The sequence below is a fragment of the Lynx canadensis genome, chromosome X (genome assembly GCF_007474595.2).
Source record: "Lynx canadensis isolate LIC74 chromosome X, mLynCan4.pri.v2, whole genome shotgun sequence".
In the NCBI taxonomy this organism is placed as follows: Eukaryota; Metazoa; Chordata; class Mammalia; order Carnivora; family Felidae; genus Lynx; species Lynx canadensis.
The window spans coordinates 42760149-42774156 of record NC_044321.2 but is presented as its reverse complement, the minus strand read 5'-3'; the positions used below and the strand labels follow the sequence as shown (position 1 = coordinate 42774156).

Here is a 14008-nt window from a genome sequence, read left to right as displayed (position 1 = left end):
TTAACCGACTGCGCCACCCAGGCGCCCCCTGACAGTTCACTTTAAAAGAAGGAAGCCATGAGGAAAAAACAAACAAACAACAAACAAACAAACAAAAAAACAACTCAAGAAGCACAGCAAGACTTTCCAGGGTGTTAGGAAGATGCATGACAATTCAGAGGTTTCTAGCACTGCCTAAACTGAGCGCTTGTCTCTCATTGTCTGGTTTGAATAGAGGGGAATAACTCAGTAGTTGGGTGCTAAAGGAAAGACAAATAATCTAGGAAGGAGGAGGAAAATACCTTAACAAATGTTCATTTCTGGTTTCTTCTGAAATACAGAAATGATAACAGGTACTGAAAATAAAAGATGCTGGCCTGATGTCTGCTGTTGAGAGTTTTAATATTAACTTGGGATCACCTGTGAAGTTCTCAATACACGCACACTGATAATGACTGTAAAGAATACATTTAGCTATAGATCAGGTTGAACTTGATGAGATTGCTCTTTTAGTGGTCAAAATGGTTGAGTACTGGCTACTTCATTTGGTTCAACTTAATATTTTGCTTTATTGGCAAACTCTAAAGCCACCCTATAAGGACCAAAAACATGTTGGGCAGATATTGTTTTAATACAAAATGCACGTGAATAAATACCTCACCATCCTTTCTGAGGGCAAAATATGTGCTCCACGGAAAAGGAGAAAACATTTCTACTTACATCTCATCATTGAGGTGTGCATTTGGCCTAAAACTAGGCTTAGATAATTTTTGATAAAAGTTCAATTCTCTAGGAAGTTAGGAGGACATGTGGGGGCAAAAAGGGCTCTTGAGGGTGGGGGATAATGTTGTGTGGGGTTGGAAGTGCCACAGGAACTTTGAAGATTTTATATCTTGGCTTTACCCCTCAAACCCATAGCCACACATATATCCACTGAACATCAAAAGAATCTCCTCACCTTCATGCCAAAGGTGAATATAGTGATGACAATTTTCAGTATGAGTGTCAAGGCCAGCTGCCACATGGCACTGTAGACTCCCACACCAGCCGGTCTGTCGGGCAGTTCACCCCCCTTGCTTGTGTTGAAACGGTTCTCATAGTCACAAAGCTTGGAGGAATCCAGAAGGCCACAGTCATTAAACAGCTCAGAAATGAGCTCACTTGTGCTCATGCGGGTGTATTCATTGGGGAAAGCCAGGATAGCAGTGATGGCTGTTACAACAAGTACCTCTATGACAGGATACTTGCCCAACTGAGTGGTCTTACGCTTCCGACACCAGGCGATGTTGGTGCGGATAAACAAAGCACCCCACAGACCACCAAATATACCCAGCAGAATGAACGGCACAAGCTCAAAGAGATGCCATGGGGTGTGAAACTCCACATAAAACAGAACCAGTCGGCTGTTTCCAAATGGATTGATGGAACGTAGAGTAAATGCTGCCACCAAGGCAGCAAAGAATGAACGCCACAACGTTTTGAGGGGGAAATAGTAGCTGACCTGTAAGAAAGAATGTGGGAAAGCAAACTTAGAGCAGTATGCAGACACAGTTCCAGGTGAAAAGCTGGTGCTGCAGGAATGAGAGCTCAGGACAAAAAAACTGCCCAGAGATCTCTGGTCACGTGGTAAAACACGGAGTTGAGCAGAGAGCTTTGGGACTGCACCATACATACACACTGGCCAGAATTCCTGACCCAAAAGCAACATGCATGTTCTACAGACAGTTAAAAGTAGTTACCTCTTCTAGGCTGAATAACACTCCACCGATCGGTGCCCCAAAGGCTACGGATACACCAGCTGCTGCTGCAGCCGACAAGACCTACAATCCAAAACTCAAAATTAGTGACAGAAATAATGCCACCTTTCTTTTGTCAATCACATGTTTAAAAGGAACGTTAGTGGTTGACATTTCTTTTAAAACTTTACATACTCTGTAACCAGTTTATCAAAGACAAAATTCAATTTATATTTATTTGAGAGCAAACACTGCATGTTAAATTTTGAACACAGTTCAAATGCTTGAACAGGCAAAGGGTCTTTCCTCTGTAATTAATTCAGGCATGTACTTTATTCCACATCATGCCCCCCAGCCTCAATACTCTCCATTCACTAATGAAATTGAGTTTGTAGACCTAGGAACCATCTAAATGAAGAATTTTCAGTGATGTATTTATACAGCACTCTCTGTTAAGGAATGCCTTTTATTTTATTTTATTTTATTTTATTTGGTAAGGAATGCCTTTTAAATGAGAGTTTAGAGAAGGCTGTGATGATACAAAACTAAAATAACAATTGGCTCACATCTATTCAGGAGCTGCAAATATTCATACAATGGGTAGTTGGGGTTTCCTGTACTATGTGCCCTACTCCATACATAGTGACCTGTGGAAAAGAAATAGGGAGGCAACTAGAAGCAACTAGAAGCAAGGAGATAGATTTTGAAGGGAAGAGAAGACCTAAGGGTGTTTCAGTGTGGCAATGAAAAGGGCTACGTGGAAGAGGAAGAGGAAGGGGGAGAAGCTATCAGGGGGAAATAAAAAGGGACAAGGAGACAGAGAAAGAGAGCAAGTATTATACTTAGCCCTACCTTTGTAGGCAGGCATATGCATGTGCATGTAAAATATGCATGAAAAACACACCGAATTAATGGGAAGAAAAGGTCCTTTCATTAGATTCTGGTTGCTGTGGAGTGAGAAGTGATTTGTACTCGTAAGGAAAATTTTTTAAAGAAAGTTTAGGGGCGCTTGGGTGGTTCCATCAGTTAAGCGTGTGACTCTTGATTTTGGCTCAGGTCATGATTTCACGGATCTTGAGATCGAGCCCCACATCAGGCTCTGTGTGCTGACTGTGTGGGGCCTGCTTGGGATCCTCTCTCTCTCTCCCTCTCTCTGCCCCTCCCCCACTCATGCAGGCGTGCTCTCTCTCAAAATAAATAAACATTAAAAAATAAAGATGATTAAAAATTAAGAGTTTTTGAAGAATAAAATGGTTCTTGGCAAAATAAATAGGCAGGTTTCTCTGGGCAGGATGGTGCAGGGCAGGAAAATGAAGGGGAGGAAGGACTGAGATCTCCAGGGCTAACTTGGGAGGACTTCGAAATCCATAGCTATATATTGGCTTTCATTGAAAGCATTTCAGTGACTGTTTGGGATGAATTATGAGAAAAAGTAAAGAATCGTGGTGGCTAGTTTGCTTTAATTTTTTTTTTGTTGACCGAGTGGAGTCTGTCCATGCCCTTCCTTCTCAAATCCCTATTCTACCCTCAAGCATCTGCCCACTTTGACAAGGCCCCAGGACACAAAAGGGTGGCTGCCGATGGTGAGAACAACAGGAAGAAATAACTGGAAAGTCTAAAATAAACAATAGGAAGTGAGCTCAAGATGCAAATATTCCTGAGTCTAGTTAGAGGAATAAATGACATCTGTACAGAGAAATAGCCCAAACTCCCTCTCATAAGGAACTACTCCCCTTCTATAAGGAACTACTTGAACAGAAATGCCAATTTTATGGAATGAAAGTAACTGGCAATCTGTAGTTTCAAAGTCACCCCTGCCCAGGCAAAACCAGCAGCAATCAACACTTTACTCTTGCCAGTTAAAATGTTTTTTTTCCATCTCTTTAGCTTCTGTTGTGCATTATTACCATTCAACAACCTCAGCAATTGAATACTGCCTTTATGCCCTTCTACCATTTGACAGGTAGCTAAACAAGTTACTCAGATCTCCCTCTCCCTCTCTCTCTCCTGCTCACCTTCTTCTCCTGCCAAGAACTTTCCCCCTTGAACTATCAAAATGTATTCCATAATTGAAGTTTCAACATCTTTGAGCTTCCTTCTGGGCCTTATGGTTTATTTTGTTTTGTTTGGTTTTCAGAATAAATCACTAGGTTCCCATTTTGTGAAAAATCCTTTCTAATGAGATGACCTTGGCCATGACCCATTTCATATGTGATTTCTTTGTAATTCAAGGAAAATAGAGCAAGAACCATTATTTTCTTAAATCCTTCATTATATCAGGATTAAAGTAACCAATGACTTGGAACATTTTTAAAAACTGCTCTTCCTCTTCAAAATGATATACGTTAGCAACTGCATAAACATGAGAACCACTACAGAGATGTTGTGGCAGGACTACTCTGGTACGATTGAGGCAGAAGGCAGAGAGAGTTCCAATATATAGAGAAACTCATTCAGTGTGGCAGTAAGTAGAAATAAAAGATGAAAAAGCTGGCATCCGAAACACAGGCTGAGTTCATATTCGTTCACAGGAATAAACGACTGCTTCTAAAAATCTACTATTATTTTTGTAACTTATTTTGTAATAGAAACAACACATACTTGTATAGTTATATATAGTAAAAGTTATTATAGTTAAAGTCCTTCACTACCACCTCACTTCCCCACTCACTGCAGGTAGACATTTTTAATAGTTTGTAGTAAAACCACTTTCCAGACATTTTCTTTCTAAGTGCACATTTACATAATTTTAAAAAAAAATTAATTGAATTATTATTTGTATGCATTGTTCCAAAACTGGCTTTTGAAAATGAATGATATTTTATAGCCATCATTCCATGTCAATGTACATAAGGCTCTCTTTTTTTAACGATTGCATAATATGCTACAGCATGGACAGAATACTGTTTATTCAAATCAGTCCCAGTGGTGGACATTGCGATGGTTTCATTTTCTCATGATATTGACAAATGCTGCACATGAACTATTCCCAAATGCATACCTTTGTGCACACACACACGCGCTAGGATGTCTGTAGGTTAAATTCCTAGAGGTAGAGCTGCTGGGTCAAAGGGTGTCTGTGTTGACATTGGGAGAATCCCCAAATTCTCATCCCTAAGACTGTTCCATTTATGCTCTCACCAACAAAGAAAATACTTGGGCCACCTGTTCTTACCTCTCTGCGCTTGGCCTCATTCTTCCTGTATTTGTTGAAGCAGTGGCACAGGATGTTCCCACAGCAGCAAGCCACGTGCACTAGGGGGCCCTCTTTGCCCAGGCTCAAGCCTGATGACACGGCCAGCACCAACGTGATGGTTTTGATAATCAGGGTCCACTTACCCAAATAGCCCCTAATAATAAAACCGCTCAAGATAGTTTTTATCTGCAGGCCAAAAACAGAGAGACTGAATATAGGCTAAGCAAGTAAGCAAGGCTGGAAAGCAATAATCCAGACCTCCTTATAGAAACTGCACCTTTTGAACAAATGACCTATAAATGTTTGACCTACAGTGACCCCAATTTGGGAGGAAGCCTGGGAGCCCAGGAAAGCAGGAACTGTTCTTTAAGATTTCATGTTCCTTATATTTTGGGGGGCCATGTGTTAGCTGGGCAAGGGAGTACAAGCATGGGAGTCTGTGTATATGGAGAAGAGGGGCAGGGAGGGGGGTGTTTTCCTTACTTATATCCTTACAGGCTAGTATAGCCTTGATTCTCTGCCAAAGAAATTTATAACTATGACTTGGTCAGGAAACAGAGAGGGGTAAGGTCATTTGGGCAACCTCAAATCTCAGTGGTTTCAGTCACTGTCAAGCAATCTAAACCCAAAGTAGCTAGAAACAGGATTTCAACTATCCTCCTAGCCTGAATCATATTGTAGGAAATGTAGCAAAATAGCTTTGTTTCTTCAACTCTAACAAAATTGACAATACCACTACTTTTTCAGGCCAGGATCTTGGGACCCTGGGAGCTTCTTGGGTAGGGAGTGGGGGTTGGTCTTCAAGGGGCCTAATTCACCAGGAACCCCCAGGGGGGCTAGGAATCAACTCCCTTTAGTTTCCAGGTAGCCCAGACTGAGAGAAGACTTGAGGAAAGACCTAGAGAGACTCTAGATTTCCTCAGAGTCTGATCCTGTTTTATATTCAAATTGTGGTATATGCTGGAATACATACTAAAGGCTTTTAACCAGGAAGGAATCGTTATTGTCACCATTTATAAACCACTTGAGAGACTTACCTCAGGAATTCCGGAGCCACATGCATAAGGCGCAAATACCTTGACAAGAGACACGGCAAGGAAGGCAAATAGGAGAGCCCAGAGGACGTACATGAAATAATTGACTATGTAGGCAAAGGCTCCCTGGAACAAGGGAAAAGAAAGAAGCTTGTTTTAGTGAGGCACGCCGCCCTTCTGAGTAATCGGTTTTCAGGAAAGGAGATCAGAAAGAAAAAGACCAGTATTAAATCGCTCAAGATGTTCCTTCCAGAATTGTCAGAAAGGCAATACTGAAATAGTGTCAGCCCACTTGGTACTGAAAAAGAGAGGATTTGCTACACCCAAAGGGAACCAATACCAGCTTCTAAGGATGGACAAAAACGAAGAACGAACAAAAACCTGAAGCAAACTCCTGTTCCTTATGAACACTTTGATAGGTTTTGTAGTCAAATATATATGATTTTATGCCAATTTTATTAAGAGTCTTGAAAGCTCTTTTACTGGAATGGCTGAACTTTGGCTACACATTTGAGGTGAAGACCAGCTGGCTACCTACATTGGTGTCAAATTCTCATAGGAGGTTAGAGTGTTGAAAATTCCTGAGTGTTTTTTCTTTAAATACACAGTTCAGTTCTATAGAGAATCACCACATCTTTGCAAGAGTTTTGCTATCACAGACTCAGCAACAAGAATATGCAAGTAGAAAGTTTCAGGCTGTGACCATAAAACGAAACCAGTGAGACACCAGCTGTCCCAAAGAATAAAACAGCAACAGCTATTTCTAAAATGGAGAGAATATACTTTTGAGACTATCCTCCTATGATAATGAAGATGGCCAGAAAATAAATATAATTTTGACCACGAATAAGGAGTCACCAACATAAAGGGCTTACAAACAGTTACATCTTACAAAGAAAGCTATTTTGAACATTAGGAGAGAATGCTTACTGATAAAAATATTAGAAGTTGAAACTTGCTCAAAGTATATGAAACACAACTCACTGGACTTCTGATTTAAACATAAAACGTAATTAAAATAATTCACTGACCTAGAGAAGGAGAGCCAAACTGCTCAGATTTTTTTTTTTCTGAGTTATAGCTTTGACACAACTTTTCCATTAGTTTAGTCCCTCAGAGGAATAGATAATTGCTCTCTCTTGGCCTTTCAAATGAAGCTAGGGAGGAAGAAGGCTCCAGAGGGGGGAAACAGAGAGAGAGAGGGAATGGAAAGGCAAGTAGCTGATACTGACTAGAGGCAGAGACCTGGAGGCCAAGTTCTTGGCAGGAGAACTCAGAATCTAGAAGACTCTCTCCAGGCAAGGATTTCATTCATTAAAAAAAAAAAAAAAAAAAAAAAAAAAAAACAGCCAGAGAAATCTGTCATTTGAGCAAATCTCAAGCTCCAGTTTGAACGCTACAGTTGGAACACTTAAACACATGTGCAAGGCTATAACAGGGTAGCACAGGGGAGCCTTGTGGTAATGGAACAATAGTTCTATGTCTTGATTGTGGTGGTGATAACACAAACCTACACATGTGGTAACACTGCAGAGAACTACACACACACACACACACACACACACATCTATGTGTGTAAAACTGGTGAAATAAAGTCTATGGATCATATCCTTGTTTCACCATTGATCAAAAAAACGCAAGGAGGGGCGCCTGGGTGGCGCAGTCGGTTGAGCGTCCGACTTCAGCCAGGTCACGATCTCGCGGTCCGTGAGTTCGAGCCCCGCGTCGGGCTCTGTGCTGACGGCCCGGAGCCTGGAGCCTGTTTCCGATTCTGTGTCTCCCTCTCTCTCTCTGCCCCTCCCCTGTTCATGCTCTGTCTCTCTCTGTCTCAAAAATAAATAAACGGTAAAAAAAAAAAAAAAAAAAAAAAAAAAAAAAAAAAAAAACAAAAAAACGCAAGGAATCACTCACACACACACACACACACACACACACACACACACACACTCACTCACCCTAAATTCCAGGGCTTCTCAAACTTTTCTACCCAAGTATTCCTAATCTAGGAGAAAGGGTTGGGGGTAGGACACTCAGGAGCAGAGCTGAAACATAGATTGTTTAATATTAATGAACATGGGACTTCTGCATTCCTTTGTAATTAAATGTAATTTCAAAAAAAAAATATTCTGAGAAGGCACACAGCATTTATTTTGTGGTTTCACCCACCGGCTGGCACACAGACCTTACTCCAGTTTGAGAAGGATAGATCTAAACCCTCTCACACATATGGCATGTGTTTAACCCTTTAATTGAGCTCTTTCCCTAAGCCAATGTGTACAGTCATATAGGTACATAAACACTCTGATTTCTGATTTTATTATTTTCCTATCCTTCTTTTCCCTTGACTGTGTGTATGTATGCATGCACACAAACACACACACACACACACACACACACACACACACCATTTCAAATCATCTATGGACCAAAGTAGGAATAAAAATGCATTCTAAATGTATAAATAGGGGCGCCTGGGTGGCTCAGTTGGTTGGGCGTCCGACTTCAGCTCAGGTCATGATCTCACAGTCTGTGAGTTCGAGCCCCGCATCGGGCTCTGTGCTAAAAGCTCAGAGCCTGGAGCCTGCTTCAGATTCTGTGTCTCCCTCTCTCTATGCCCCTCCCCTGCTCATGCTCTGTCTCTGTCTCAAAAATAAATAAAAACATTAAAAAAAATTAAAAAAATAAATGTATAAATAAATATCCTAGTCTTGTCTCAGTTACTTCGCCAACAGAGTAAATGAGTAGTGAGCTGAGATGGTACCTGTCTTAGTTGGTGGAAGACAGAATAGAAATGGGAATTAAGAGTTGCTTTGTTCTGTTTTGTGTGTTTTTGCTTTTAGTAGGAGAGATCCAACAAACAACCCAAACGGTAATAATAGAAAGGAAAGGAACTGAAAAACAAAGTCACTTTTAACTGACTGAAAAATATACGCTAGGAGACAAGGACAAATGAAAATATTGATTTAATCTCCAAAGCAGGCTATGGGCAATTTTATTCCTGCATTTCTGTTATTTTGATATGGAATGTATTCCTTTTTAAAAAAATGTTCTAATGCAATGCTCAGGGGAAAATTACTTTTGGAGTCTATACAATGGATACATTTTTAACCCACTCCATCTTAGTTAGAAATTATAGCGTACCTGTTGGCTGGCTCTGACATTTTTACTGGAATTATTAGAGAAAGACAGATTGAGTCAACTGTGTACTAACAACTGAGAAGAAACACCAGGACTGTTTTTAAAAAAAGCAAAACTTTTAAGCCACTATGTAAGCATCAAATGATTCCGCATGGCAGAAGAGATGGATGGAAATAGGGCTGCGCTTAAACCACAGAGAAAGGCAGCTGGCACTGGTTCTCCTTTTCATGAAAAGGAAAATGGGGGCACATCCCACAATTGTCATGAGTACAGTATAAGAAATGAAGCAAATGTGGGGCACCTGGGTGGCTCAGTCGGTTAAGCGTCCGACTTCGGCTCAGGTCATGATCTCACGGTCTTTTTTTTTTTATGTTTTTATTTTATTTTTGAGACAGAGAGAGACAGAGCATGAGCAGGGGAGGGGCAGAGAGACAGGGAGACACAGAATCCAAAGCAGGCTCCAGGCTCTTAGCTGTCAGCACAGAGCCCAACACGGGGCTTGAACTCACAGACTGTGATATCATGACCTGAGCCGAAGTCGGATGCTTAACCGACTGAGCCACCCAGGCACCCCAATCTCACAGTCTTTGAGTTTGAGCCCCACATCGGGCTGTGTGCTGACAGCTCAGAGCCTGGAGCCTGCTTCAGATTCTGTCTCCCTCTCTCTCTGCCCCTCCCCTGCTCACACTCTCTCTGTCTCTGTCTCTCTCTCTCTCAAAAATAAATAAACATTAAAAAAATTTTAATAAATTAAAAAAAAAGAAATGAAGCAAATGTAAGAATAAAAGTCAGTGGGGGATGCCTGGGTGGGTCAGTCGGTTGAGTGCCCAACTCTTTTATCTCAGATCATCATCTCATGGTTCATGGGATCGAGCTCTGTGTCAGGCTCTGCAACAACAGTGCAGAGCCTGCTTGGGGTTCTCTTTCCCTCTCTCTCTTGCTGTCCCCCACTCACACTTGAACTCTCCCTCTTTCAAAATAAATAAACTTGAAGAAAAAAGAATAAAAGTCAGTGGTTCTGCGATCTTCACAACATGTTACCTCATCTGTGCTGATGAGAAGCTGGGACCAGCTATTCCACTCAGGGCATTTGTCTCTGTCTTCGAAGGTGACGTGCTCAGAGTTCCAGCAACAGTGTTCATGGTTAAACCAGAATCCCTCTGTGCATATGCCTTCTTTTAGGTCTGTCATCCAATGAGCAGAAATGTCTATCAAGCCAGCTAAGGAGCCTGATTTGAGGGGAGGGAAGGGAAGGCCAAAGTTGTCAGAGAAAACGAGGGAAAGGGCATCAAAATAATGGGTAATCATAAACTTTTCTGTTCCATTTGCAACCTCTTTCTGATGGTCTATTTGATTCCCACCTATCACCTCTAATAGATTTCACCTGTCATTACATGCCTGTTCAGGAGTGTACAAAACACAAAACACTGTCTGCATTAAACACCATGTCAGTAGAATTTCTATACACGGGGAACTTGAGGAGAGGCAAAGTGGTGGGGTGGAAGCAAGGAGCCTGAATACTTGTCTTTTAGTTGATTTACATGGCAAAGACTCTGCTTTGACTTACAGTTGATGGATACCGATCCATGAATACAGTCGAGTTTATTAAAGATCATTTTATTCTCACTATTATATAAGACTGAGAAAATGTGGACTGCCTGCATTGAAGAATATATTTATTTGACATGGCTGGGGGAAGGAAGGGAGCTGTTGAAGACTATGGGGAGAAGAACTCAGCCTTGTTAGCAATTTTGCTCCATGGATGAGGGAATCTGAGCAGTGGCAGGAAGGCATTCTAGGCTAAGGGAACTGAATCGGTAAAAGCATAGACTGCAATGCACGTGGAAAATTAGATGAAGCTATAGACACGTTGAAGCCTTCTGAACCTAGGATGTGAACATTCTGAAGTTTTCATAGTGAAAACTTATTATGCATCCATCAAAGAAAATTATGAGAAGATGAATAGTGAATGGGGATTTATGTGCTATGGTTAATAGACTGGTAGGGTTAAGATAGTTATAGAAACTTCTGGCTTTCTCATCATTTCTGTTGTCCAGATGAAGAAACTCTGGCATAAAGAAATTAAATGGTCTAGAATCATGCTTTAGGGAAATAGCAAAGACATCATAAAATTCACAGCCTCTGAATTCCCAGATTGTTTCTGTATTCAGGCACACTGCTTCTATTGTTGCTCTGCAATACTTAAAAACAAAATGCCCTGTGTGTACAAGGGAAAGAAAAATATTCACTGGCCACCTAGTGATAAGAAATACATTAAAAAGTTGAGGACATTATACCTACATTCCAGCAGGCTGGAGGCCATGTCATATGTATGTTTGGGTAGGTGCTAAAAGTGTTAACACAGGTTATTTACATACTTGAATAACCTAATCAAATCTAACACGCTGTTTGATACCTCCTCTTGGCCATGCCTACCTTCTCCTTCTTCTAATTCTTACTGCACTTACTGCCCAGATTCAAAAATTAACATGTGTTACAGAGTTAGGCTTGTTCCCCATGTTGTCTCACATGTGCATGTCTTATTCTACCTAATGCGGTACCCTCAATCCTATCTTCCCTTCTATTGCTATTTCTCCTCCTTTTCCTAATATGTTTCCCCTACCCTACAGAATAAAATGCCTTCCTTTGTCCTTGTTACCATTTCAAGCTTCTGTCCCTTCTCTCCTTCTAATGACCCCCAAATATCTCCAAAACTTCTACACTGGTTGCTTCCCCTTGAAATCTGACTCGTAATATTTATGAGATAGCTTTCCAAGATCATTGATGTCCTACCAACTGCTAAATTATATAACCTTTTCTCAGCCCTCTTCCTTCTCTGCAGCCTCTCTGCAGTACTTAGCATTACAGACCACTTGGTCTATTATTATCCAACTCTAAACTGGCCAGACCAGGGGCTCCTGGGTGTCTCAGGTGGTTGAGTGTCCAACTTTGGCTCAGGTCATGATCTACAGTTCGTGGGTTTAAGCCCCGCATCAGGCTCTCTGCTGACAGCTCAGACCCTGGAGCCTGTTTCAGATTCTATGTTTCCCTCTCTCTCTGTCCCTCCCCTGCTCACACTCTGTGTCTCTCTCCCTCAAAAATAAACATTAAAAATTTTTTAAAAACTGGCCAGACCATTCTCTCTCTCCTGTGCAAGCCAGAAGGAGTAGCTTTAACACCCTAGACCACAGGTTGGCAAATTATGGCCCAAGGGTCAAATCTGCCTCTATGCTTCTAAATAAAGTTTTGCCTGGTCTCAGCCGTGCTCACTTACCTATTGTCTGTGGCTGCTTTCGTGCTACAGAGACCATTTGGCACACAAATCCTAAAATATTTACCATCTTGCCCTTTACAAAAAGACATTGCTGACCCCTTCCCTAGATAATCTTTGAAAACCCGGCTATGGACGAGCCATCCTTCATTGAAGCAATCATATGATATATATACACATATATGTATATATGTATATGTATGTATTATCTTTATATATGTATATAACATTGATTTATTTATACTCCATGGCTCATAAATTTTTTCTAGGTACAGCAGCAGTGGCGCTGTTAAAAACTGTGGGCAAAAAAAAAAAAAAAAAGCAATTGTGGGCACTGTGCTGAGAGCTACCTGTGCTAGATCTCATTTATCTACTATTCTGTCCTCAGAACAAACATGTACTATAGGAACTCTTATTAGCCCCTAGAGCTTCCAGGGGTTAGGAAACTTGCCAAAAGTCACAAAACTAGCAAGCCATGGGGTTGGTCCAAACTCAGGTAGCTGCAAAGTAGAGCCTGTGCTAATGGCTATTTCATGCCCTCTACCTCCAGGTTTCCCACTTAACGTCCCTTTCAGCTCAATATTCCAGATCTTCCTAGGCCCACGTTTTAATGCCACAAGGATACAACTCAGAATCTCTGTCACGTGTTCTTGGCTTTCTGCTTCTCCTGTGGGAAGGGAAGCCTGCTTGGGAGCCTGTTTTCAAGCTGTACGAGCATAGCAAGTGTACCATTCCTAGTTAGATCATATATTGTTTAGAGTGGCTTGGGAAGTCGCCGGAGATGACAGGAAAGGGTAGGACCATCCCACTCATCAGCCAGCATGAAAGACTGAGATTGTAAACTTCCTGAGGGTATGAGCCACATCTTTCATACTGCTCTTCACCACCAAATGAGAGAGATGTTTAAGAAAGAGCTACAGAGGTCTCTCAGGAAGTTCTCTTCTGTATCTTCTCTTATAAACCTCATGTACTATGTGTTTTTTTTGTTTTTTAATGATTGTTGCGGCACCTGGGTGGCTCAGTTGGTTAATCATCCAACTTTGGCTCAGGTCATGATCTCACAGTTCGTGGGTTCGAGCCCTGCGTCAGGTTCTGTGGTAACAGCTCAGAGCCTGGACCCTGCTTCAGATCTGTGTCTCCCTCTCTCTCTGCCCCTCCCCTGCTCAAGCTCTGTCTCAAAAATAAACATTAAAATTTTTTTAATAAAAAAAATGTCTCTAACAGAAGGGCTCTTCCTCAAGACAATCACTGAAAGGCATGCTAACAGCACCTTAAAACGGATACAATATTTTATAGCATATAAATTCATTTAAATACATTTCCTTGTTTAACCTCATCTAAAGGAAAGAGATACAGGTATTAGTATCCCTTTACATATGGGAACATCAAGCTTCCTAAAGGTCTACCAGCAATTTATTTCATGTAGGAAAACAGTAAAGCATAGCACTCAACTTGGTTCATGGCTTGGGGGAGGGGCACACCATGATTTTAAGAGATTTGTTTAGGAAACAAACACAGTTTACCATACCTGACAAGAGCCCAATAAGTAGCATCAACAACCAGCCAGAAAAAGCATCACTCACACTGTGAATTAAGGCCCATGTTGACTCTTTGCTTTTATTGGTAATCTAGGGAGAAATGAGAAAAAATTGGT

The 14008-nt window shown here is 41.3% G+C and overlaps 1 protein-coding gene across 1 annotated transcript in view; it reads right to left on the bottom strand.

Moving 5' to 3' along the window:
- Positions 1-14008, bottom strand: part of CLCN5 (chloride voltage-gated channel 5) — a 144410-nt gene that overhangs the window by 6560 nt on the left and 123842 nt on the right. Inside the window, exons 5-10 of the mRNA XM_030305792.1 lie at positions 13883-13982; positions 10125-10312; positions 5949-6071; positions 4891-5097; positions 1719-1799; positions 938-1480 (exon numbers count right to left, since the gene is read on the bottom strand). Of these exons, the coding sequence (XP_030161652.1) occupies positions 938-1480; positions 1719-1799; positions 4891-5097; positions 5949-6071; positions 10125-10312; positions 13883-13982 (1242 nt within the window). The remainder of the gene's footprint in view (positions 1-937; positions 1481-1718; positions 1800-4890; positions 5098-5948; positions 6072-10124; positions 10313-13882; positions 13983-14008) is intronic.